This window comes from Heloderma suspectum, chromosome 6, assembly GCF_057233095.1.
Source record: "Heloderma suspectum isolate Gila_16-S chromosome 6, 16-S_ref, whole genome shotgun sequence".
In the NCBI taxonomy this organism is placed as follows: domain Eukaryota; kingdom Metazoa; phylum Chordata; class Lepidosauria; order Squamata; family Helodermatidae; genus Heloderma; species Heloderma suspectum.
In genome coordinates this window covers 1,450,623-1,477,462 of record NC_139463.1, presented here as the reverse complement: position 1 = coordinate 1,477,462, position 26,840 = coordinate 1,450,623, and the positions used below count along the sequence as shown (strand labels likewise).

At 45.8% G+C, this 26,840-nt stretch overlaps 2 protein-coding genes across 10 annotated transcripts in view; one reads left to right on the top strand and one right to left on the bottom strand.

The window, feature by feature from the left end:
* The window catches only part of SIK3 (SIK family kinase 3), a 146,702-nt gene extending 132,113 nt beyond the window's left edge, over positions 1-14,589 (bottom strand). For 3 of the 5 annotated variants that reach the window (XM_084860570.1, XM_084860571.1, XM_084860573.1), the window contains exon 1: positions 14,307-14,588. In XM_084860570.1, the coding sequence (XP_084716696.1) occupies positions 14,307-14,510 (204 nt within the window). In that variant the 5' untranslated portion in view covers positions 14,511-14,588. Of the gene's footprint in view, positions 1-14,306 lie in introns of all 5 variants that reach the window. The other 2 variants (XR_014792850.1, XM_084860572.1) reach the window with 1 other exon arrangement.
* PAFAH1B2 (platelet activating factor acetylhydrolase 1b catalytic subunit 2) overlaps positions 14,326-26,840 on the top strand; it is a 42,828-nt gene continuing 30,313 nt past the window's right edge. Inside the window, exons 1-2 of one of the 5 annotated variants that reach the window (XM_084860584.1) lie at positions 14,774-15,827; positions 25,296-25,452. Coding sequence is in view for 1 of the 5 variants with exons in the window: in XM_084860581.1 (XP_084716707.1) it covers positions 14,623-14,763 (141 nt within the window). In the remaining 4 variants the exon portion in view is untranslated. The other 4 variants (XM_084860581.1, XM_084860583.1, XM_084860587.1 and 1 more) reach the window with 4 other exon arrangements.

Here is a 26,840-nt window from a genome sequence, read left to right as displayed (position 1 = left end):
GGGAAGTATTTTTTTAAAGAATGGAGTCTGCTCTATGCAGACAATTGCTATCATGAGAACTACTCCAACATACTTGTCCAGGAAATTAGCATTTTATGCAGATGTCACCATCTCTCCAGAATAGCCAATAGCTGAGCAAGATGCAATCCACATTTACCTAGATATCCTTCATCTTGGAGCCCAGTTTTCAAGATTTAATCATCTCAATTGGGATTTTGCCCACCCAAGCTACTTTACCATACCCTTCCTCCACAGCCTTCATTCACAGCAACACTCAGTTAAGTTAAACCTTTGGCTGATGAGGCATGAGGATGTTCAGCCCTGCCTTGGCAGAGAGATAACTCCATACCAGCTCAAGCATATAAATGAGACATCAGCTTCACTCCTGCAGTGTTGAGCTGGAACTCTGCTGTCAACCAAATTGATAAACAAACATTTCCAAAGCTGCAGGAGGTCACAAATCTAGGTCTGCATCCAAAAGACTCTCTGTGGGCTTATTCCCCCCTCCCCCAATTCCAAGGGAAATTGTGATGTATAGCAGACAGGTATTGCTTCCTGAAGATGGACCTAAGAAGTTCTCCTCGTTCCCATTTACATTCACTGGAGGTTTTAGTTTAAAAGATTGTTCAAAGCAGTTGACACATATTTTCTCAGTCCCTGTAACAATCCTGTGAATTGTTCCCATATTACTGGTCAAGAGCAAGCGGAGACAGGATATCATGCCAGCAGCTGCACAGTGACCCTATCCTGTCCCCCACAGCTCCAAGGTTGGGAGGAAAGCTGGCAGCTGATTGGCAGCTGCATGGCTGAGACACTCGGAACACCTTGGCCACACAGGGACAAACCTGCAAACCCCACACCATCCTTTCCTGCTCTGGAGTGGAGGCTTCCTTGGCTGCTTGCTTGGTGGGGGCATTTGGAAGGCCTCCATCCAGCATCAGCCAAGCCAACAAGCTGTCCACTTGCCTCTTCTACAGAAAAGACTGGTGGGGCTTCCTTGGTTGCTACTGGCCAGTTACTTTTGCCTCCATGCAGCAGCAGCCCTGTAGAAGGGCCGGGGCAGGAACTTGGGGACCACTGCTTTTGGGGTTGGCTAGCAAGACCAGGCAACAACTGCAGACTCCTAATGAAGGAAGCTGAGGCTAAGATACAATGGGTGCTTCCAGACAAGACTTTTATGGTGCCATCACCCTGCCTCATTCACAGAAGTCCAGGGGGTCTAGACATCAGCATCTTCTACTCGCCACCATCTTGTGTTTCCTTATCGCTTCTTCCATCTTTTTCTTACCACAGAAAAAATGTTAATGAAAAAAGAAGGAATAACTGCACAATGCTTTCTCTCTGCTAGCACTATGAACCTTCCACCTTGGAGCATCCAATGGCTTGCTTACGCAACTCAGCTGAGTTCATAACTGAGCTAAGACTGGAACCAAGAACTTCTCCAACTCATGTCTCATGCTCCTGACCACTATACTCCCACCAATAAACACACAATTGCATGTCCTGAACAATATCATTTGGTATACCTCCAGAGACTTTACACCCATTAAGCCCAGTATTGCAGCAGACTCCATCTCCTCCCCATGACACCAATTACTCCCTCCAAGAGCAAACACAGGTAGCGAGTACTGACTGAAATGGAATCTGCAGGGTTTTTAAGGGGGCAAAGAGCCTGAAAAACCCAGCCCAGTTGCCAGTTGGAAAAGAAGAAGAAAACCAGAAAAGTGAAGAGTGGGGAGGAGGAACAAATAAATAAAATGGACTTGAAGAAGGGCATAGCTAGTGAACTGGCATCCTGAACAGGAGCACTCTATACTGCAACATTTTGTTGCAGATCCTGCTTCTGACAATGAACAGTGTGATTTAAAAAGCACTGCACATAACCGAGATCTTGGCTTGTCGACTTGAAAAAGTCATTCCATAAAGACCTTAATAGAATTAAAAGGTACACTTTCATAGGAACATAGAGCTGCCTTATACTGAGTCAGATAATTGGTCCATCTAGCCCAGTATTGTCGACACTGACTGGCAGTGGCTCTTGAGGGTTTCAGGCAGGATTCTTTCCTTGCCCTACCTGGAGAAGCCAGGGATCAAACCAGGGACCTTCTGCATGCCAAGGATGTTCTCTATCACACTGAGCTATACCCCCGCCAATGAGCTTTCCCCCCGATACCTCATGGGGACGTATGGACAGATTTGAATAGTTATTTAAAAAATAGCTTGTGTATTTAATAAATAGTTGCTGTGCCCATGTGCTTCAGTGTAATCTTCAACCAACAAATAAAAAATCCTTCTGTTATGCAACACACATACCCAAAGAGCTGTTTTACATTAATTCTTATTGCTTAGCAATCTTTAGAACAAGGACTCATCCCCAATGCATACTGCAAAAAAAGGCATCACTGATATCTGCAGCTTTATCAGGCCCTTTCCTACAGAATCTAGCAGATGGGGTGCAGGAGGCTGAAGTCAAATTTGCAAAAGTAACATGACATTCTCTCCCTGAGTGCATGTATAGCCATCTTCAGGCTGTGATCTTTGAAAACCCAAGTGGCCCACAGAATATGGATCTGAGGAACATTTTACCATAGTAAGAAACACAGATCTTGAAAACAAGTGTCAGCCACTAGCTGGTGCAGTGAGGGAAAGTTAAAGACATTAAGGGCACACACATACGCGCGCACACACACGCACACACTTCATTTGCCCCAACCCAATATGAATGGAAGCATACACCACTGATCTCAATTAGTCCTCATGGCAGGCAATGACCTGGCATCCAGTTGTTTCCACCAGTGACTCAACATCCTTCTTACTTTGGGTGCTTCCAGACCAGACTTTTAGCATGCCACTGCCCTGCCTCATTCACAGAATTTGACAGGGGGTCCAGACAACGTATATTTTTATTTAAAATATTTCTTGGCCAGCTTTTAAGGCAGAAGCCTTCCCAAGGCAGCTTACAACAATAAAAGACATAACCATTAAGATATTGAAAGCAATAAAAACATTAACACAATAAAAACAGCCATAAAAGCCAACAATAAAAACAGCCATAAAAACCAATGCTAAAACCAGCAGCAGCAGCAATCATATCAGAAGGCCAGGGTAAAATAATATGTTTTCAAGGCCTTCTTAAAAGTCTGCAATGATAGAGCATGGCAGACCCCCAATCGCAACTTATTTCAAAGGTCTGGAGCCACTGCAGAGAAGGCCCTCTCACATGTGGCCACCCACTTAACTGCTCTCACAGGTGGGCAGACGAGAAGGACATCTCTTGCTGTTCTTAAAGTGCAGGCAGGCTGATATGGGTGAAGGCAGTCCTTCAAGTAGTTTGGTCCCAAACCATTTAAAGCTTTAAAGGTCAAAACCAGCACTTTAAATTGGGCTCAGAAACACACCGGTAACTAGTGAAGCTAGCACAGTATAGGCATTATATGATCAAATCACTTCTCCCCCAACAACACTCTTATCGGCCACATTCTGCACCAGCTGAAGTTTCTGAACGGTCTTCAAAGGCAGCCCCATATACAGTGCATTATAGTAGTCCAGCCTGGATGTCACTAGTGCATGCATAACCGAGGCAAGGTTTGCCCTCTCCAGATGGGGTGCAGCTGGCATACCAGCCTAAGCGGGTAAAATGTACTCCTGCAGCCTGCAGCCACCTGGGCTTCCCCAGTTAGTACAGAGCCCAGGATGACTCCCAGACTACACATTTAGTCTTTTAGGGGGAGTGCAACTCCACCTAAGACCAGCTGTAAACTTCCATCCAGAATAATTGGTTTTCCAGCCCACAGTACCTCCATCTTGTAGATGGAACGGGAGGTAGAACTGAGTATCATCCGCATACTGATGACCATCCCTAACCTCCTAAATGACTTCCCCCAGCAGAGATGTTGCATTGTCTTCAAGTCGCAACCCTCCTGTGTTTTCCTACACCACTGCCGTCTTTTCTCTTACTGTAGAAAATACATCAAGAAGGAAAAGATTGAAGAGCTGCACATTGTCTTTTGATTGGTAGTACTAAGAACCCTCAGAATGGAAGTACCACAGGTCTATCACTAAGAGACAGTTCAGACATTTGGCCTCTGGGTAATGGCTTACCCCCACAGTGCATAGGCTTCAGGAAGCACCTGTGCCTGCCACCACACATAGGAAATCGGTGTGATCAATGCACTTGCACATATGGACATACATGTATTCCTCAATTACCATTTACCCTTCCAAAAGAGGGGTAACATACCAGCATAGGACACACTACCCACGAAGCCAGTCAACTTTGATCCTCATTCCGTCCTTTCCTGCACAACTGGAAGAAGAAATGCAACACAACCATCAAGAGAGGGATTGGCAAGTGTTACTTGCCCATGAAATGAAACAAGATTTACCTGACAAGTCAAGCAAAGTGTTCATTATGTTTTAGACACTTTAGCGTAAAAAACTGCTGAGCAATTTAGCTGCAAGATTTAATCCACCTTAGGAGTCACGATCTTGCTGAGAGCTCTCCAGTACCATCTAATAAAAACTTAAAAGAACCCCAAGTCCATCTCTTGTTCTCTCAGACATGATCATGTGGAGCCCATTTCTTCAAGGAGAATTAGGCAAGAATTTTATTTATTTATTTATTTATTTATTAAATGTATTACTCGCCCATCTGGCTGGTCACCCAGCCACTCTGGGCGATGTACAGCATACAATAAAACAGTTTAAAACAATAAAATACCACCACCACCACCACCACCCACACACACTTTTCAATTTTTCCAGCTCTAAACCAAGTGTAGGACCCACATCCATCAATGGAAGTGAGATGGATATGCTGAATATTTCATAGAAGTCCATTTGTCGACTGCACAATTTATTTATTTAGAAGTTCAGAGTTATTCAGAGCCCAGACAGAATAGTTAATAGCCAAAACATATTTAATGCATCCTTCCGCCTCTAAAGAGTGTCCAGGGAATCGCAGAGTGAATATGCTGGTAACAGCCCTCTGCGTCCTTTCCACAACCATTTTAAGCCTTCTTCTAAGCAGATACTTAACTGCAAACATATCAGGATTCTTTGAGAAACCACAAGCCCCAGGAGTGCTGCTAAAGAAGGTGTTATTCTGATAGATGTCAAAGTCATATTTCATGAGATTCAATATCGAAAGCTAGAGAGGTCGGGAGGGAGGGGAAGAACCAACAAAGCTCACCTTTTTAGGAATAGTACCTTTGCACTGCTAGTAAACTACCAGACAGCAAGACTGTTACAGTTCTGAACCCAACAGAGAACCCCAATTAAACCATCATCATGCCATGATCAGGAGGCAACACTCATCTGGTAGCCATGCCTGGCAGAGACTACTCTCTGCCATGCAAGAGCAACAGCAGAACAGCTGGAGAAGGAGAACATAGCCTGAAGTCCACCTACTAATTTTTGCCATCCAAACAAGTTGCACAACTGCAGATATGTCAAGCCTTGCACAGCAACTGTTCCCCAAAACTACCCTTTCCCCACAAAACCCCCAAGTCCTGCAGAATCCCCAAAGAACAGGTTAATCTCCTGTAGAGTCTAATCAGGTAGACTCTATGGCTCAATAAGGATGTATTTCCTTGGTAGGGCTACAGACCACTTAATCAACAGATAGGTGGCTGTTATTCTGCAACGCTTTGCCCAACGCTCCAAGTTGCATCAGGAAGCTACATTTGCCAGCAGCCAGCAAATGTAAAGAGTCAGGAGAAAGGCAGTTTCACTTTTATACTTAAAATATTGGTAGACTGTGGAGAGAAATCACAGCCTGAGATGGGAGTGCAGAATACCAGGGGGGTGGATTGGGGGGCTGGATGGCACTTTCTGGCAAATTAAGTCTCTCAATTGCTACTTTGGTTTAAAGAGGGGTGGGGAGAGACAACGTGCAAACAATTTCTCAGGATTATGAGGCACACCAGGATGGCTACTTTGTCACCTTAATTTGGCCAGCATTGCCCTCAGCATTTGGCATGGCATCTAGTCCTCACAAACCATGCTTCCAGAAGGAATGGAAGCAAGGAATTAACAGCAGAGACAGCTTGAGCATGCATGTCCGACAAAGCATCACTGGCTGTACCAAGAACATAGTATAGAAAAACCAAGAACATAAAATGACTCATGCTGGATCAAACCAAAGGCCTCTCTAATCCAGTATTCTGTTCCCACACTGCCCTCCTGCCTGTGTTCCCCAGCAACTAGCACTGAAAGGCATACTGCCCATGATACTGGTAACATAAGAACATAAGAAGAGCCCTGCTGGATCAGACCAAGGGTCCATTTAGTCCAGCATTCTGTTCACACAGTGGCCAACCAGCTGTCGACCAGGAACCCACAAGTAGGACATGAATGCAACAGCACCTTCCTGCAGATGTATCCCAGCAACTGGTCTACACAGGCTTACTGCCTCTGATACTGGATGGAGGTAGCGTAGAGGCATCAGGACTAGTAGCCATTGATAGCCTTCTCCTCCAGGAATTTGTCTAACTCCTTTTAAAGCCATCCAAATTGGAGGTCATCACTACATTGTGTGGTAACAAATTCTATAGTTTAACTCCTCACTGTGTGAAGAAGCCCTTCCTTTTATCTGTCTTCAATCTCCCACCAATCAGCTTCATGGGATGACCCCACTGGGGTTCTGGTATTTTGAGAGGGGGAGAAAAATGTCTCCCTCTCTGCATTCTCCACACCATGCATAATTTTGTAGCCCTCTATCATGTCTCCCCTTGCCCTCCTTTTTTCCAAGCTAAACAATCCCAGCTGTTGTAACCTTCTCTCATAGGGGAGATGCTCCAGCCCCTTGATCATTTTAGTTGCCCCTTTCTGCCCTTTTTCCAGCTCTACAATATCTTTTTTTAGGTGTACAGAACTGTACTAAGTATTCCAAGTGTGGTTGCACCATAGATTTGTATAGGGGCAGTATGATATTGGCAGTTTTATTCTCAACATATAGTCATTGTGACTTGTAGCCATGATTAGTAGCCACTGCACCATTGCTGGGCAGTGCACTTGTACATTTGTGAAATATAATGTGCTGTTGCTGCACATCAGTTTTCTGTATAGAATACCATCTCATATGCAAGCACATGCACACAGGACATTCTTGAAAGAGATCTGGAAGGTTACCGATAAGCAACTACTCCCCGAAAAAATGAACAGACAAGGGCCTGGGCCTCATGAGAGCATCACAACAGACACACGAAATACTGCACTGCCCAATAATGGGAAAATACTGGAACAATTTCACGATTTCCTCTCTACCTTAAGACACACCATCTGGTTGAATATGCAGGGAATTCTACTCAGTAATCCAAGGCCACCAGAAGAATTCACACACAACTTCCTGGTGGAGAGGCCATAAAGCATTTTTCCTCCTCCTCGGGCAGCATCAGAATGTTCAGAGAGGAACAAGGTGAAAGGACACAGGGAGACCCACAGCAAGAGATCCTGCAGGTGTCCCGTTTACTCCCCCAGTGAAGCAGGTTGGGTTCCTGTCTGGCTGACTGCAGCATTCTCGGCATACAGTAAAAGTTACAGAACTGAGTAGAAGCCTGTCCCCTGCCCCCTATCACATGCATACACATTTCACTTTTATTTCACAAATAGTAGGCTGTATGTATTGTCTGCGAAACCATGTCTCCTGCATTTTTCAGGTTAACAACACTCCTTTGCAAAAGCGCCCCTACCATTGTGAAATTCAGCCAACAGATTTCCTACATCAGCAAAAGTGTACTAGATAAACTTACTAACTCCCACATTTTTTTATTGAGAAGTTTCAAGTCTGCACTCAGTTTCAAAAGAGCTAAGGGGGTAAACACCACTTGTGGGCCTGTTATTAGTGGCAACCTTGCCAGCCCTAAGCCGAAACACATTCCTCAAGGATAAAGAAACTGGAGAAAGGCCACTGGGAGAGAGTTAGAAGCCTCAGTTTAGAAGCAAAGGAACTTAAGTAGATAGAGGCAAGTCATCTCTTTAACTCAAATCACCCCCTTACTACTGGTTATACTGGCTAGGGTTGATGGGAGTTGTAGGCCAAAATATCTGGTGAGTCACAAGTTGCCCACCCCTGGTATAAAGCAAATCCTGGTATAAAGCATGCCCTGCTTGTGGGTTCCTGGTCAACAGCTGGTTGGCCCCTGTGTGAACAGAGCTCTGGACTAGAAGGACCCTTGGCCTGATCCAGCATGGCTCTTCTTATGTTCTTAAGACTCTAGGTTTCCCAGAAAGTCTATCACAGAGGAAGAATTCTGTGAAACTTAAAAGTTGTTGATCCATCCGGATGCAGCAGAGGGAGAGGTGGGAGGCAGGTTCACTCCTTCAGCTCAGCTAAGAGACCAGCAACTTTTGACACCTTCTCTCCTTGGAAATGTTTCTATTCCAGCTGGTCATTATAAGAACTTTAAAAATTAGAGCTAGTGCTGGAGTTTGTTTTGATCCTCCCCCCTCCTAATCCCTTTTCTAGTTGTGTTGTGTCTTCTAACTACTGTAAGCCTGAGAGCACAGTTATTATGGATCTTTGTAAGGTGCTGTGACTGGGTTCACACAATAACGATAAGCCACACTGAGTATGGGTTGAGTGTGGGTTGTCGTTAAACCGTGGATTGTTGCTGAAATGTGGGCTATCGTGTTGTCTGAACCCAGCTGTGATAATGAACCATGGTTTGTTAATCATGAACAATGCACAGTTCACAACCCAGTTCACAACAAACCACGGGTTCTCTTCATGGGTTGTTCAAATTATGCAACAAAGCATAATTTGTTAGCATGGCTGGGTTCAGGCAACACAATAACCCACAGTTCAACAACAACCCATGGTTCAACAACAGCCCACACTCAACCCATACTCAATCCTTGAGTGTGGGTTATTGTGTTATGTGGATCCAATCTCTAAGAGCCTTTTACAACTGAAGAGTGAGGTTAAATGCTTCAAATAAACACAGATACTTCTACTGTAGTCAATCACTCTGCTTCTCAACTATTACAAAAACTAAGTGCAACCTTTGGAGATTGCCCCATGACCCGAGTTTGCCATGGATCCATCTGTTCCTAGATAGCAATGTAAGACCAAGCACCAGACAGGATTCCTGTCAACTAACACTTTCGTGGGGGGTGGGGGGAATTTCACCACAACACAGTTCTTCGTAGTTCAGTTCTGGTCCCTGGCTCAATCCTTCAGGCTTTCTGGTGGACTTTGTAAACAATCACACATTTGTTTCTAGGCTTGTTTGCAGCCAGCCAGCCATCTCTGAATCACTGCAGTGACCGCCTCCAGTAAAGACCACAGAAAAACACAAGGACTGGAGAGACCCTGCATAAACAGACATCTGCTGATCACGTACTCTGCTTGTTGGACATAAAAAATGAACCTGGAAGTACCAAGAACTTTAGAGGAAAAAGCTTTGAAGGACACCAGTATCCCCTGCTGCCACCTCCTTAAGTCTGCATTTCTTCTCTCACCCGCCCTTGCCCCCACCCACAGGCTTTGAGAGGACAGGTCAGATTTTTGGCCTTCAGGAATTCACTGTGGACTCTTGCTTAACTTACGAACTCAGGTCAGACTAAGTATTCTCAGAATGCAAGTTCCTCAAACTGATCAGAGCCCCAAATTTTAAGGAGCAACTGTTTATCTCCACCAGCTGGCAGAAGTTAATCAACAGGTTCAAGAGGCATTTCAGACCAGTATTCTTGATCTCAGAAGATGATAGGAATTGTAGTCCAACACATCTGGAGGGTACTTGGTTGAGGAAGGTTGCACTAAAGTCTTTCTGCAACTAAGTCCCATCCTAAACACAACATGGTGAGGGTGAAAAGCAGCTTTACTTAAATGTAGGTTTCAAATATAAGATATTGTGGTTGGTGCTCAGTCAACAAGCTTCCATGATCTGGAACCCATTCCATACCGCAAGGGATGCCAGTGAAGTTGCAGGAAAAGCTCTTATCGATGCAGGTTCTTCAAACTGCTAGAGAAAAGCTACAATTCCCATCCTTAACTCCTGTCGTCCATTAACACAGCCTTCTGTCACTTATCTTGCCATGATATTTAATAGTCTTCAACTTCAGCCATACTCAAAGCCTGCTGCAAACCTAAATACTGAATATATGGCTTTGTCAATAATGGAAGGGATGATGGAAGGACTGGCTTTTATCAGAACAACAAGCGGCAGTCAAGCTTCATAAAATGTTGGACTGTAGCAGCAGCAGCTGAGACCTATCCCAGGTGTAACACACACTGCCAGAGGGTCTGTCAAGCGGCTTCCTAAGCACAATGGAAACTCACCTCACTACAGGACTATTGGCCTGCCTGATTTCTGCACTACACAGAAGCAGAATGTCAGCCCAAATAAGGGAGTTGACCAGACAGTGCTGGACCAACCTGCAGACACTGAATAAGGCTTCATTGAGGTTTTTGCAGAATACAGCATCGCTGCCTCTGGCAGCAGAAAACAGCAGATGCAATGCATGGGGCAAGAGAAAAGTAAGAGTGCGAGAACAGAAACAGCATTCTCACCTGTCCAACAATAACAGTATTCCTTGTGACACATGTGCTGGTTAGTTGGACCCATGGTCAAGCTGCATTCAGCAACACTCAACAGACAAGACTCATCCTGCTTCTGTCCCATATATTCCTAGCCACTCAGAGTACCGGTCAGAATACAGCTTCTTCTATTCAGCAGGCCTGGCAGGAAATATTCAGGTACATGTTCCAAGATACACAGACGCTACTTATGCATGGTTCCACTGCCCTGCTCTAAAAGATTAGATTAACTGAATAGTGAGAAAAATGGCAGACATTCCAGCTGAGCTCTTTTGGTATCAGTCTCATCAATTTGCCTTCTTCCCTCACAGCTACGTTCCTTGATCCCTTCAAACTGAAGCATTAGTTATCTAAGCACCTTTTTGAGCAGTCTGCTGGTTTTCTGCATGTGGAAAGATGTGATCAGCTAGCCCATCTCCCATCAGTCACCACCAGAGATCAACAATCCAGACTACATATTTCCACAAGAATAAAACCAGTGGACTGCTCAAAGGGTGCTTATATGGCAAATAGCTTGAGATGACTCCAGCCACAAGTCAAGCTCCACCTTGCAGGGAAAGGCTTAAGTTATCAAGGCTACCACCAGAGCAGAAGGGAAATTATTTACTGCCCCAAGCAGAAGCAACCATGCAAAGCTACTAGTTTGGGATCCACCTCTTCTCTTATCACATAATGAACCAAATAATCAGGGTACAACTACAGAGACTGGATTTCTGAAGTCTGCCACTACCTTGGATGGCAGAAAGATCCGATTCCCAGTTGAGGGAATTGGCCCATACCTACTACACAGCATGGGCATCTGGAGAGGGGATCAAGGGGGGCATCTGGAGAGGGGATCAAGGGGGGCAGCTGACCCCCCCCCAATAAGCCATAATCTCCAGATTCCCAGGCTTTTTAAAAAAGCAAGTCTCTAGCCCTTCTACAACCCAAGATATGAGGCAAAAACTGCAGCCACTATCCTGCCCAGTCATTTTGTAAAAACTAGCCTGCTCCCTCCTTTCTGTGTTTTTAGCCAATGAATGAAGGCATAGCAATGGTCAACACAGACAGTTTGGAGAAAGAACTTCCTGGTTCATTTTTAGGCTCGGGGGCGGTCTTCTTTGTTGGGAAGTGATTGCAGTCTCACAAAAAAACCAATTTAGAAATCCAGGAATTTAGTGTACCTGAGATTGTGCAGTAGTGTGTCTATCCAAAAACCAAATGGTAGCAGCAAAGAGCTCATGATCTTTCTAACTCAGGTCTTGTTGATAATTTTTTTTCTGAGTTTGTAAACTTTTTAAATATTACCCTAACAATGCATGCAGATGAAGTATTAAAGAAACCTGTTGTGAAGGTACCTGAATCTGTTGTGTGTTGTCTGAAGAGCCTAGGAGTGGACTGCAAACTTGGGCCAGGGCCATTACAGGGGTGAAGGGAACCAGGATAAAAACTGAGGGTTTCAGCCGCAGGTGGAAAGTCATTGTCCAGACACCAGGTCTACTCACCAAGAAACAACAGAGGGATAGACCTAGTATACACTTTCTCAGAGGCCAGGTCTAGCTATCTTAGTAGACCTGGTTCCTAGGCCTTGTCACTGCTCAGGCACCGGATCTAAAGAAATGGTGGACCTGTTCTCTGATGCTACCAGGGCTTTTTAAAAATGTGCAACCATACACAAGATATGCAGTTCGGGGGGGGGGGGAAGATAAGCAATTCCAGAAGAACATTGCTGGATGTGCCTGATCTTGTAAGCTAAGCAGGGTCAGCCCTGGTTAGTACTTGGATGGGGGACCTCCTGGGAATCAGGCTTCCTGCACTGAGCAGGGGGTTGGACTCGGTCTTCTGGCCCCTTCCAACCCTATGATTCTATGATTGCTGTAGTTCAAAATTCAAGCCATGCAAAAGTTGTATAATTAACTCATGTAAAGCATGGCTGATAACAATGTGAAAAGAAAAGTTAGTTGTCCAGGCTCCTCTAGAACCCTAAATCCTGATCAAGCATACCCATTTCTCCTCCCACGGCCAAAGACGCTCCCCACAGACTTCACTGCTATTCTCTAGGGAGCATTCACCAATGTTTCCAAGATGAAGGAAATTATTCTAGGACCAGTCATGTGAAGTTGTCAACATTATAAGGGCAGTGAAATATGTGATATGACATTCTCAGGACTCCTGTACTGTGTTTATCTGTGTGGGGGTTTTGTTGTTGTTGTTCCTGGGTGTGTGTGTTTTAAATCCCCTACTCCAAATTAGAGTTCATGATGCTTCTTGAATTTAACACTCTTCTGCATTACTGCTTTCAAATTCCCAGGATATTCTGCTATTCTGTGTAGACTTCTAAATGTCATGAAATGAGACACAAAGCAACAATGTGCACACAAGGAAAATGCACAGGTGCTGTAGCAGAATTTCCCCCACAAACTGCTGTGTAGCTTTGCCCGCCGCCTAGAAAAATTCCTGTGGATGCCCATGTACAGAGCTATCCAACAGAGGTACGCATTGCCTGTTAATTTATCAAAGCACATGAAATTATGAATTAAGGAAAAGGCACCACAGTCAACCAACATGTGCCAGAACTAACCAAAATTGGCAACACTCACAACCCTTGCTCATTTCAGTACTGAGAAGCATTCCAGCCCCTTCCTCACTACTGTTCACCTGACACAAAGCCCAATCACCAGAAACCTAAAACGTCTGTCAAAGTTTAAATGAAACAATTCTAAACAATGCTTCTGTTGACCTCTGAACCTCCTCCAGAAGATTTTGCAAGTCAAGACCATGGCACCGTTAGCCCCTCTGTCTTATCTTTGAGTAACCTCCCACTCCAGAAAAACCACTTACAAATTACCTGAATGGTGCTTGCTCTCTCTCCTCCCCGGAGACAGACACAGTTTTGCTTAATTACTCAGTAACCAAGGCCCAGTAAAGCCTATCAGCAAATACTTAAGACACAGATGGAGGTCTGCAAGCTCTCCTTTCCCCAAGTAACATGTCACTGTGACAGAAAGTAGGGGTTAGCGAGTTGCTCCCAAAGTTACAGCTGATATCTTGCAAAGAAGCACCTGAGATTTCTTCAGCCCCAGCCACATGCGAAGGGATCGCAGAAAAGAGCACCTGAGCAAAAGGCACCTGCCCTCCTTGACCGCAGTGCTCCTCAGAGCTAGCCAGATGGGCGAGAAAGGAGACTTGCCCCGCAGGCATGAAGGGGGAAGGCAACGGCAAGGCCAAACCACGGGCACAGAGAGGAGGGGCCGCGCATCCAGGGCAGCCGCCCCGCCGCTCCAAGGCGGAGAGAGGCAAGACTCTCAGCACCAGGGCAGACACGAGGCAGCATCCAGACAGGTGAAGGGAGGCTGCATCACCGACCGCGCCGTCAGGCTAGCCGGGCAAGGCAGGGGGCCCAGACCCTCCGGCTGGAGAAACCAAACCCCGCGGCTGGCAAGCAGCAACAGCCACGGAGTACCGACAGAGAAGAGGCCGGCAAGCGGGGAGCAGGCTCTCCACACCTGCGGGGCTCCCGGAGCCGCCACGACGGCGGGGCCCAACGAGGCGGCCCCGGGCTCACTGGCGGAAGGGGGCGGCGTTTCTCGCAGCCCGGGACCCAGCACGACCCGCCCCGCCGCTCCCTCGGCACAAGGCGGCGGCCGCCCGCGGGGGCAGGGCAGCGGCCGCTCGGCTCCCGTCCGAGCGGGGCGCGCGACCCACGGCGGGCGGGCGGGCCAGGCTCCCGGGGTCGTGCGGGACGGCCGGGCGGGGGGGGCGCGGCGCACGCTCGGGCCCGCCTCACCTTGACGCGCGTGACGAGGTGCGTGGCCAGCTTGACGACGGCGAAGTTGCCCTTGCCGATGGTGCGCTCGATCTCGTAGTAGCCGATGCGCGCCGGGCCCGGAGGCCGGGCCGCGGGGGGGGGCGGCGGGGCCAGGCGGGGCCCCCCGGGGGCTGGCAGGGGGGGGGGCCCCGCGCCGCCGGACGCTGCAGCCGCTGCCGCCATCTTGTTGTGAGGGAGCCGCCGCCCCTCCTCCTCCTCCTCCTCCTCCTCCCCCTCCCGGGGCTGCGGCACCGCGTGAGCTCATCCGCACAGGGGCGGGGCCATCGTCGCCGCTATGGCAACCGGCGGAGGAGGAGCGTGCGCCAGACGGCGGAGGCCTGTGACGAGAGAAGACGTCAGCGCGCTCGGGCAGTGCCATCGTTGGCCGGCGCGGGACGTCTACGGCTCGCGCGAAGGGACAAATCGCCCGGAAAAGGTTGGCGGAGGGCGGGGTGGTGCTTCAGTCAGGGGCTTTGCCCCCCCCCGCCCGCCCTCGAGATTGGCGAGGAGGGGCGGCGCTGGGAAAGGTGTCGGGCGCGATCCGATGCGCGTGTCGCCAGAAAGAAGCCCCGCCACTTCCAGCATTCCCTCGCGGGCGTGGCAGGCTGGGAATGGGGGACCTTTTCGTCTAAGCGGGCGCGGGGCGCCCCCTTCGCGCTCCGGGGAAAGCACAAGGGCGGGGCGCAGGGGCTTGGGAGGCGCGCTGGGCAGGAGAAGGCCAGGGGCGGATTTGGGGAGGCGGGTCCTGGGATGAGCTCCCCGAAGGGGGGGGCGCGATCGGCTCCCAGGGCAGCCGCCCCCAACCTGACGCCTTCCAGATGGGGGGGCCGTCAGCTCCCATCAGCCCCAGCAGGCATGGCCAATGAGCAGGAGCGCTGGGGGCTGTGGTCCAAACATCCGGAGCTTGCCAGGTTGGGGAAGGGTGTTCTGATGATAAAGGCCCGGGCGAAAGATGTCGACGTTGGAGATGCTGCGCCTGTGAAGTGGGCTGGACGGGTTAGAAAGGCGGTTGGAGACAGAGCGTGGGCTGGGCGAGTGCAAGGAGAGGATTTGTCCGTTGAAGGTAAGAATAAAGAGCAGATGGAGAAGTTACTTCGGCTTAACTCACCAGGAAAGGTTAAAGTTGCCTGTCAGTTCCCGCATTTTATGTTGGAAGGAAAGGGGAGTGGGTTTGGGAGCCCCTCTGGAACTTTCTGAGTGATTTTAAGAAAGCTTTGGGGGAAGATCAGGTTTTGGAGGTTAAGCATCTAACTTTTAAACGTAATCATGAACTCCCCTCTCTTGCAGACTTTTTTCGCTTTAGGAGACAGACGCTTCCTGAGCATGTCATTATTTTTTTTCAATTATTTCACGTCCAGCCTCCTCTTGGATATTTTCATTGCCAATAGTTTGGCCATGTGGCAGCATTCTATCGAAGCCAAGTGCACTGTGGAAAGTGTGGTGGACAACATATTTTGAACACTGTGATGGATCTGTCTCCAGTTGCTTGTAATTGTGGGGGTAAATATAGCCCTATGTTTAGTGGTTGTCATGTGGCTAAGCAGGCTTGGGACATTAGACTCTACTCCGTCTTCAGTACAAGCGGGGGCGGGGGTGAGATAAGAAGGGGACTCACTCATCTGATTGGATGGCTGTAAAGAAAGAAAATTGTGGCCTTTATGAAACAGGTTATAAATTATACCACTCAGACTGTTCTGAAAAAAGCGGCTGAGAAATATTTAGATGGAGCGAATTCATGCGAATTTGGTCTTCACCAGACCCCCTCTCCGGGAGACCAAGGTTGCTGAGTGCATGTACTGCAGGCTGGGCCCGAAGGGCAGTCTGGGGATTCTGCTCGTGTACCGTCCACCCCACTGCACGACTGACTCCCTGGCCGAGGTGCTTGAGGTGGTCTCTGATGTGCGTGTACAGTCCCTTAACTTACTGGTGTTGGGGGACTTCAACGTACATTCGGAGGCCATCCTCACAGGAGCACCTTGGGACTTCATGGAGACCATGGCCTCCTGGGAGCTGCACCATATTCTAACTGGGCCCACCCATGTAGCCAGTCATGCACTAGACCTTGTGTTTGTTTCTGGAGAAGCAGGGAGTGATCTGGAAGTCGGGGGTATATCCACCACCCCCTTGTCATGGTCAGATCACTATCTGGTGATGTTGGACTTCTCGGTTCCGCAACCCCTCCTCAGGGGTGGAGGACCCATTAAAATGGTCTGCCCCAGGCGTCTTATGGATCCAAATGGATTCCTGAACGCGCTTGGGGATTCTCTGGGGCATGCCAACGGCCACTCGGTCGAGACCCTGGTGGGTGGGTGGGTGGGTGGGTGGAATGCCGCAATCACTGGGGCATTAGATCAGGTGGCTCTGAAACGCCCTCTCCCCCTGAACAGGGCTCGGACTGCGCTATGGTTCAATCCGTGGTTACGAGCTCTGAAACAGGAGGTGAGACGGCTAGAGCGCCGGTGGCGGAAGTCTCGCTCCAAAGACGATCAGACACGGGCTAGAGCTGTATCTTCAGCCTATCACGTGGCGGTGAAGGCAGCAAAAAAGGAATATTATGCTGCCTTTATCATGTCTGCAGAGTGCTGTCCCAGGAGGCTGTTCCAAGTGGTCCGGAGCCTGGTCGGTCCTGTGGCTCCTGAACCACTGGAGCATTCTGAGGCCTCCTGTGAGGCCTTGGCAAGGCACTTTGCAGATAAAATTGATCAGATTAGGAGTGTTACTCTGCACACTGTGGATACAGTTAGTGAGCAAGAGGCGGCCTGTGGCAAACCGGTTTTGTGGGATCGGTTCCAGCTTCTTCCTCCTGATGAAGTGGACAAGGTGCTTTCATCTGTAAGGCCGACCACCTGCTTACTGGATCCTTGCCCATCTTGGCTCATTATGGGCTGCAGAGAGAGACTGGGTGAGGGGATCAGGGTGGTGGTGAACGCCTCCCTTGAGGAGGGAGTGATGCCATCAGCCCTCAAGGAGGCAGTGATAAGACCGCTCTTAAAGAAGCCCTCCTTGGATCCTCAGGTTCTGAACAACTTTCGCTCAGTCTCAAATCTGCCATTTTTGGGCAAGGTGATTGAGCGGGTGGTGGCGATGCAGTTGAAGGCACGCTTGGAAGAAACTGATTATCTAGACCCATTTCAGTCAGGCTTCAGGCTTGGGCATGGGACAGAAACGGCCTTGGTCGCCTTGGTAGATGATATGAGGAGGGCTCTGGATAGGGGTGAATGCTCCTTCCTTGTTCTCCTCGACCTCTCAGCGGCTTTTGATACCGTTGACCACGGTATCCTCCTGGACCGCCTGGAGGGGTTGGGCATTGGAGACACTGTAGTGCAGTGGTTCCGGTCCTTCCTCTCCGGCAGGTACCAGAGGGTAGCACTGGGAGAGGAGGTTTCGGACCCGTGGCCACTCACTTGTGGGGTGCCACAGGGTTCCATCCTCTCCCCGATGCTATTTAATATCTATGTGAAGCCGCTGGGGGCTATCATTAGGAGGTTTGGGGTGCGGTGTCATCAATATGCGGATGACACGCAGCTCTACCTCTCATTCAAATCTTCACCAAGGTTGGCCGTAGAATCCCTGTCCAAATGTCTGGAGATGGTGAGTGGCTGGATGGGGAGGAATAAGCTGAAGCTGAACCCTGACAAGACCGAAGTACTTTTGGTGGGAGACAAGAGGAGGTTGGGGGATGTTGACTGTTGTACGGCTACCCTTGAAAGACCAGGTCTGCAGCCTGGGGGTCATTTTGGACTCCCAGCTGTCCATGGAGGCTCAGGTGTCAGCTGTGAGCTGGACAGCGCTGTATCAACTCCATCTGATACGGCGGCTGCGCCCCTACCTTCCCGACCATCTGCTCCCATCGGTAGTACATGCCCTGGTCTCCTCTCGTTTAGACTACTGTAATGCGCTCTACATGGGGTTACCCTTGAAGACGGTTCGGAAGCTGCAGCTGGTACAGAACGTGGCGGCTCGCCTGATTAAAGGCAAGCGCCAGCGAGATCACATCACTCCAGTGCTGAAGGAGTTGCACTGGTTACCAGTTGTTTTCCGGGCCAAATTCAAGGTGTTGGTTTTGACCTTTAAAACCCTATATGGTTCTGGCCCAGCCTATCTTAAGGAGCGCCTCCAGCAGCACCAGACAGGCCGCTTAACAAGTTCATTCTCGGATGGCCTTCGCTCTGTCCCATCAGCCAGGACAGCTAGACTGGTGGGGACGAGGGAGAGGGCCTTTTCTGTGGTGGCCCCCACTCTGTGGAACTCCCTCCCGAGGGAACTCCGCCATGCCCCCTCTTTAATGAGCTTCCGTCGTGCATTAAAAACATGGTTGTTCAGGCAGGCATTTGGGGTGGGTTAGGGTATTTTAGAAAATGTTTTTATTGTAGAATTTTATTGTTTTAAACTGTTTTATTGTATGCTGTACATCGCCCAGAGTGGCTGGGTGACCAGCCAGATGGGCGATTAATAAATTTAATAATAAATAAATAATAAATTATTTATTTATTATTAAATTTATTAATCGCCCATCTGGCTGGTCACCCAGCCACTCTGGGCGATGTACAGCATACAATAAAGCAGTTTAAAACAATAAATGAACTTTTAGGACATCCTGAGACATAATTATGTTGGTTTGGGGATTTTGAGTTGGGATACACATAGTTTGATGGCGTATGGTCAAGAATTAAAGTATTTTTTTAACTACATTGTCAGAGTTACCTGCTAGTATCTGTATTCAGGAAACATGGCTTGTGAAAGAATTAAATTTTGTGATCCCAGGTTATGTTGCTATTTGTAAAGATGGAGATGCTGGAAGGGGTGGAGGTGTTGCACTTTTCACTAGTGAGTTCTTAAATTGTGTGGAGTGGGAGGAACTGGAAACTCATTTTGAACATCTCTCAGTAGATATTCCAATAACTGGTTCAGTTGAAATGTTGCAGGGGTTTTTAATATATATAATCCTTGTTTTTGTCTTGATGTTGAGGGATTGGACTGTTTATTGGAATTTGTGAAGGGTCCTTGTTTGTTGTGCAGAGATTTTAATTGTAATAGTTTACTTTGAGGTAGCCAGAAGACTGGTAGAAATGTAGTACTTCTAGAACAATTTTGTGATTAGAATGATTTGGGTTTTTTAAGGGATGGAACCCCTACTTGGTTTGAATTGTTTATTGGCACTGTTTCCTGTCTTGATTTAGGGATGGTGTCTAAAGGCATAGCTATTAGATCTGGTGGGGTGGTGTTACAAGGAACGGGCAAGGGTAATCACTATTTCCTGATATTTATTTCTTATGGAAGTAGGGCTGTTTTGATGTTCTGGATTCGTCTTCCCAAGTGAATTTTAAAAGGGCTAACTGGAATTTGTTTAAACAGTTATGTACAGATTTTGCTGGTTCTTGGGGAGGTAATTTGATTTGTAGAATTATGGGAGCAACTTTGCAGGCTTTCTCTAAGGGGAAACGGGTGTGAAAAAGTTGGAAAGTGGTTTCATGGGGGACAACTGAGTGCAGTTAGGCAAGTTTGGGCAAGAAAAATGGCCTCACAGAAAGTTTGCCAAATCCTCCTGTGCTATGTATAAACGGTGTAGGGTGCTGTCAAAAAAGTGGTTCAAAATGCTAAGAAGAATTGGAGGAAATTCTGTGGGAACCTTATTGTAGATACTTCAATCTTTTCAGTGTATAGACAGTTTAGGAAGGTGAGTGGTGTACTACCCCATCAGAGGGATATGCCTGTTTTGGTGTCTGATAGTGGTAAGATCTGCTCTACCAGTATGGATAAAGCTGAAGTACTGTCAGATCTATTTCAGAGGGTCAGTAATGAAGAGAATTGAAGGGAAGATTTTAGAGTATTTTGGGTCCGATTTCCTTCCTTCCATGGTGCATTATTGGAAGATTGGAGTTTGGGAGATGAAGGTGCAGTAAATGTATATTTTATTATGTGGGAGTTGGACAAAGCTTTGGGTTGTTGTAAGGATACTTCTCCAGCTGAGGATGGAGTGAGTTACAAAGTGTTGAAACTCTTGCCTAGGGGGTGCTTATGTCTGTTACTTGATCTATATATAAACTTATATGGAGGTCAGGTATTCTGCTGAAATCCCCATAGAACAGCCTGGAAAAAGTTTTCCACTCCTTCCTATAGGCCAATTGCATTAACATCTTGCATTTGTAAACTTACGGAATGAATGTTAAATGAATGACTAGTGTTTTTTTTAGAGAGAAACATCAGCTGCTTGGGACTGTGCAGAGTAGATTTTGTAGAGGGTGGCGCATTCTTGGTCATATTTTATGTTTGGAGGCTGCTGCATTTAGCCTAGCACCCACCAAACCAAGCGGCTGCACTTCCGCAATTCATTTTCACCTTTATACATTTTAAGCCATCAAGGAGTCCCAGCCAGATCTCCCCCCATGCAAGAGTCCCCGATCTAAACACAACAGTGACCCCAGCTGGTCACACACTGTTAATATGCAGCACTGGGTTGCACATATTGGCCCTGTTCACGTCTAACAACAACCCATCAGTTTAAAAACCTATGGGATGTTGAGCATGAGTGGATGCTGAACAACCCAACAACAAACTTTACATTAACTGCTGGGTTGTTCAGCCATTAAACAACCCAACAGTCTAGGTTCGCACATCACTCTGCGCAGTCTACAAAGGAGCTAATTGTGGGTTGTGCACTAAAGAGGAAGAGGTGGCCACATGCCCAACAACCCATATTTAAACCATGGGTTGTCCTTACGTGCAAACTAGGTCATAGCCAGATACAATTGTATCTGTTCAGATTTGTTGGATAGAGTGCTTCCAGATGGGGCTAGATGAAGGAGAAGATCAGGGATACAATTAGAGAAGCAGGTTTGGGACAAATCAGCAAAGATGGGAGTAGAAGCTATGAGAACAAGTACTAGGGAGAAGAGCTGGGTGGACAAGGGCTGACCCCTGCAGGATCCACCCAAGGGGGAGGAAGAACAGAACCCAGGAATCTTGGGATTCTTTAAAAAAAACTGGACCACAAGCAGCTGTTTTGGGCCATTAGAAAAGTCCAGACAGCAACAGAGAAAGCTTCGGCTATGGGGCCAAAGTATAGAAATGTAACAAATAATAATAATAACAATTGTAACGTGATACCTTTATTAGGAACAATGAAAAAGGTCCCAAAGTGACAACCTTTTGAGTTGATTAGAACTCTTCTTTGATCTGGATGTAAAGTATGAGGGAGGGGGTGACCAAAACCACAGGAAGAGAAAGATAATGCTGTGCATGATTAAAAGCTCCAGTCTGCAGTTTATAACGTAGTTGTAAGACAGAATGAGAAAGGAGTCCTGCACACTCCAGTAGGTTAATTTGTGCCTTCTGCAAAGAGATCTCAGGTTGCAAAAAGGCATGCTAGGATGAAGCAGCCACAGCCACTCTCCCTTTGAAAAATATAACAACCAGCAATTATTTGGAGCAACCTTTAGCATTGTTCCACTTAAACAGGTCCCTTGTAAGTCGAAGGAAGAAAGAAAGACAGACAAGATAGTCCTTACATTAGCAGAGCTGATGACTAATTTTAAATGACTAAGTATGGGGTCGATAAAAATTAATCTGGACAGTGTGACTGGGTATTAGGAGGGCAAGGTGTGCCCTCCATAGACAAAACTGAACCTTTGGTGGTGGGAGGTCATCCTCCAGTTCTGTCATGACCCTGGGGTTCTTCAGGGTATATGAAGCTGGGGGAGGTGTCAGAGTAGGGGGAGGGGAATTGCCCTGAGAGCCAGCCCCGGAAATCCCAACTGCCTCAGCAGCTTTGGCGCAAGAGGAATCAAGAATCTCTCAAGCCTGAGGAGGTTGTGTTGCCACCCTGACTCCAGCCCAGAAGCCCCAGCAGAAGCACGGTCTCCCCCACGTCATTGGAGCAAACAGCTGTTGAGCCAGAGTAGGCTCCCTTAACTCCAGGTGGAGGTGGAACTAGTCACCCATATTGAGCTACAGCTAGATTTAAAGCTCCGCCAGGGCTTGCCTGCTGCAGAAGGGACATCTGAGCTTGTTGCCACGAGTTGCTAGCTGGAGCACCCCATGGAGCTGTCCAGCACGTTGTCTGCATCCTGAACCTTTGCATTGCTTAAACCAGGACTTTGCATTGCTTTGCCTCGCCTTTCGGCTTTGCCAGAACCTGAATTCTGGCCATGACCCCCGTGCTTGGGCCAGAACCCTCATACTGCTATGGCTGTCACTTGGAAATAGGGATGCCAGAGAAATCCACCATGGACTCCAATGCGTTCAGATTTCTCTGAATCCAACTTCAGGATTCTGCAGCAGAGCAGCTTTTTCCAAGTCACGCGGATTCCAGATACTTGAAGACCAGTTTTTCACTTATGGGGAATATTTGCGCTAATGCACACTTGTACTGACCTGAATTAGGGGAAGTACAGCAAAATTCTGGTTTTGAAAAATCGATTCTGTCAATGAGTGGACGGCAGAATGAAAGACGCTAGGCAATCTATGAAACAAAGACGGAACAGAATTAACAAAATCGATACATCCCTACATGGAACAAAATGAGTTCTAGGATTCCTCTCCAGCACAGCAAAATACAGCATTCTCCAAAGCAGGCAAAAAGGAACATAAATGTGTGTGGGAGGGGAGCAGAGTTTGGACGCCAAAGGCAATGCAGCGTGATCTTGGAGCTCTCTGCTGTCAGGAAATATTTTAAGCCAAGAAAGATTATCTAAAAGGAAATAATTCCTGGAAACAAAATTCCAGACAGCTATAAATGAATCTATCAGGAAGAACAGCGAGTGAAATAAAATACTTCTCTAAATCAGCAAATAAACAACTGCAAGAGGAAGCCAAGACTGGAGGGATGGCTGTATCAAAAGAAGAACCAACTGAGCAATTAACAACACTCAAACAAGATTTATAGACTGCCTGGAAGGAAATTCTAGAAGATAAATTGGGGCAATTGTAAGAGAGGATGAAAGAAACAGAAGCTACAGTTTCAGAGAATGCAGACAAGCTCAACGCACATGAAGTACAAATTAAATCCTTAAGGAAGCTAACTGAAGAGAACAGCTTAAAATATGAAGATCTGTCCAATAGAAATTGTAGGAAAAATGTATGTATTCGTGGAATTATGGAGACTGCAGGAGAGTCTGTTAAAGAATTTATAGTGAAATAGCTCACAGAACTACTTCCTGTATATAAAATACAGATGGACGATCTTGAAAGAGCTCATCGGGCACTAGGACCCAGAAGGTTAGAAACAAGCGTTCCACAAGACATTACAGTCTGCTTTGCAAACTAAAGGAAAAGGTAATGAAAGAAATACGGCTAATGAAAGAAATAGAGTATATGGACATGCCTGTGATGTTTTCACAAGATTTAGCCCCAGAGACACTACAGAAAAGAAAAAACCTAGGTGCGTTCACAAGAAGACTTAGAAAGGAAGGTATTAACTATTTCTGGGGCTTCTGTTTCAAACCGACAATAATACATAAAGGGAAAACATATCTGGTAATAACCAAATCTGGGATCAAGGGACTGTTTCAAGAGTTAAAGATAGAAATCCCAGAAAAAGAAAAGGGGAAGAAAGGACTGCGGATGACCAGACAGATGTTTCAGATGGCGAGGGGGAGGAGATATGGTGGCCGATTACAAGCATAAAAGGAAATAAGAAGGAGAAAAGGATAGCACATGCTTCTACAAGAGAGTTAAGGGAGCGGCCACGAAGGAGAAAATAATGAAAGGAATAAATATGGATCGAGTTATAAACAGGAGGAGATGAAATAAGTACTGGCAAAAAAGGAAAACAAAAACAAACTGAGGGCAAGGGAATCTAAGGCAAGGAGCCAGCTGATGAAGAAATAAGTTGGCTGAGCCCCCCAGAGAGGATAGGGAAGTTACGTTACCCTCTCATACTGTTCAAGTTTTGTTCTTATGGGGGGGAGGGGTGTGTGTTTCTGTCTCACAACCTTTTGATGAAATTAATACTTTTGGTGAACTGTCTGGCTATTCAATTAATTGGTCAAAGTTGGAAATAATGCCAATTAGGGATAGGGTATACTCTAGTGTATTAGCCAATTGGCAATTTCGATGGTGCCTAGAGTCTATTACTTATTCAGGAATAATTATCCCTAGAGATATATCTCAAAATTAGGTTAAATTTAAATAAGTTGATTAATGATATTTCACAGGATATAGAGAGATGAGCATCTTTAAAGTTGAGTTTATGGGGTAAGGTTAATAAACTTAAGGTGAATACTATACCTTGAATTATTTATGTTATACGTGGGATCTCCATACTTATACCTGGCAAATATTTCCAAAAACTTAATGCTTTGTTTTGTAAATTCTTTTGGGGTTCCTTTCCACCAAGAATATCTTTGAAAAGGATGCAACTTCCAATTAATGAAGGTGGGTTCAGTTTTCCGGATCTTGCTACATACTGTTGGGCTTATTTCCTGACCTCTACTAAATTTTGGTCTTTTCCACTCAGATTTGATTTTCCACCATTGTCAGTGTTGGCATCTTCTTGTATGGAGCCTCTCTCTAAATGGATGGCATTAGGTTCTCCGCATATTACGGCAGAAAGAGCTCCTCCCACAGTCTTGGCAGTTAGAGATGTGTGGTGTATAATGTCACTCCAATTACAGTTTGACCCATTTTCCCATGCCAAATTGATTTTATAGGGAAATCCAGATTTAAGAATTAGAAAGAAAATGTTCTTGTGGCAGACCTGGATAATCTTTACCTTGCATCAATTATTGGGTGTTGATGAGTTTTTCAACTTTGCAAGTTAAATTTGATTTGCCTGCCAAAGCGGAATGGCAGTATTTGCAATTGAAACATTTGTTAGTATCTGGATTCGGTCCTGCTGCTTTTATTGCTTCCGCGTCTCCTTTGCTATTGGAAACACTTATTGAAGCTGACTAGATATATTGACCCATGATTCATGTTTACAAATACTTATTATCAATGAATAAATATGATAAATGTGGTCTACTGCAGGAATGGAACAGGGAATTGGAATGTCCTATTTTGTCTAATCAATGGACTGCCGTTTTGGCGTCTGTATTGGATATCTCTGTGGATCTTCGATTTTGCCTTATTCAGCAAAAAGTTTCGTTTGGGGTCTACTGGATACCACAACATCTCTTTAATAAAGGTTTGTCAAATTCAGCTAACAGCTGGAGGTGTAATGCAGTTAATGCTTCTCTTATTCATATGTTCTGGAAATGCCCAATAGCTGCCTCCTTTGGGGAGGAAGTTATTATATGGATAAATTCTGTATTGGAAAGCTATATAATATTTACTGAAGTAAATGTTCTCTTACATTCCAAAAAGCAGGTAAGTAATTTAACACATTGTCAGCGTAAATGGATCCTTCGTGCTCTTTTGGTTGCTAAAAGACTGATACTGCAGTACTGGAAGGATAAAACCTCACTGCCTCTAATGCAGTGGATTGAAGACTTAACAACACTAGCAACATTTGAAAGAGTGGTATATAGGCGTAACTTGCAAATGGACTTACATTTGGATATCTGGTCTGCTTTTACTGAAGTTTATGTGTAACCTATTCTTTTCTTTTTTTTCTCCCTAGAATATTGCAATATTTGAAACTGAGGATTGTAGAATATGTTGTAATATTTTTATTTTTTGGTTTTGTTATTTTGTTTTGTTAAAACTCATAATAAAAAATGAATAACAAAACAAAAAGTGGGATAGTGGGCAGCAGACAATGGGGACATAAATTCTTAGCTCCAGGATCTAGAAGAGCAAGGGGGTTGGGATATTAATTAATAAGGAGATAAATTTTCAATTAAAAAGAATGATGAAAGATAAAAAGGTGAGATATATATTTGTAGATGGGATATATAATAATAAAGAGTTAATAACATTGGCCTCAGTATATAGCCCTAACATGAATCACTTACATTTTCTACAGAAGATCTTAGCTAAAGTTAATAGATTCTCAAAATCAGAAAAATTCATTGCAGGAGATTTAAATTGGAATCTGCAGGGGGCAACATGAATGAATGATATGAAATGAAGAACAACTTTAAACAGAACAGAAGAGTATCCCAGTATATGGAAATTTTGAAACAAATATTTACAATGCTTGGATTGAAATAAACCCTAATGACTATAGTCATACATATTTTTTCAGAAATATATAAAAGTTTTAGTAGGTTGGATACAATTTTAATGACAAACTTTTTTACGAAGACTTAAAAAAATGGAGTTTGGACAAATAAAAGTAACAGACCATGTCCCAATCAAAATGTAAGTAGAGATGGATCAAGAAATTAAAAGGGATTGAATCCCATCTTATTAACTAAGGAAGATATTAAAGCTAGGATAAAAAGGAATATAGAAAGACATTTTGAAGAAATAAAACGGGAAACAACAGAAGAAATTTGATTGGAAGCGCAATCCCTAAACGGCAGAAGAACGTACTGAAACTAAATTATGGGAAGTTATGGAAGGAAATAAAGAATGACATAGCCAGATGGGAAAAGATAAATGTAACACTTTCTGATCGGATTATGACTA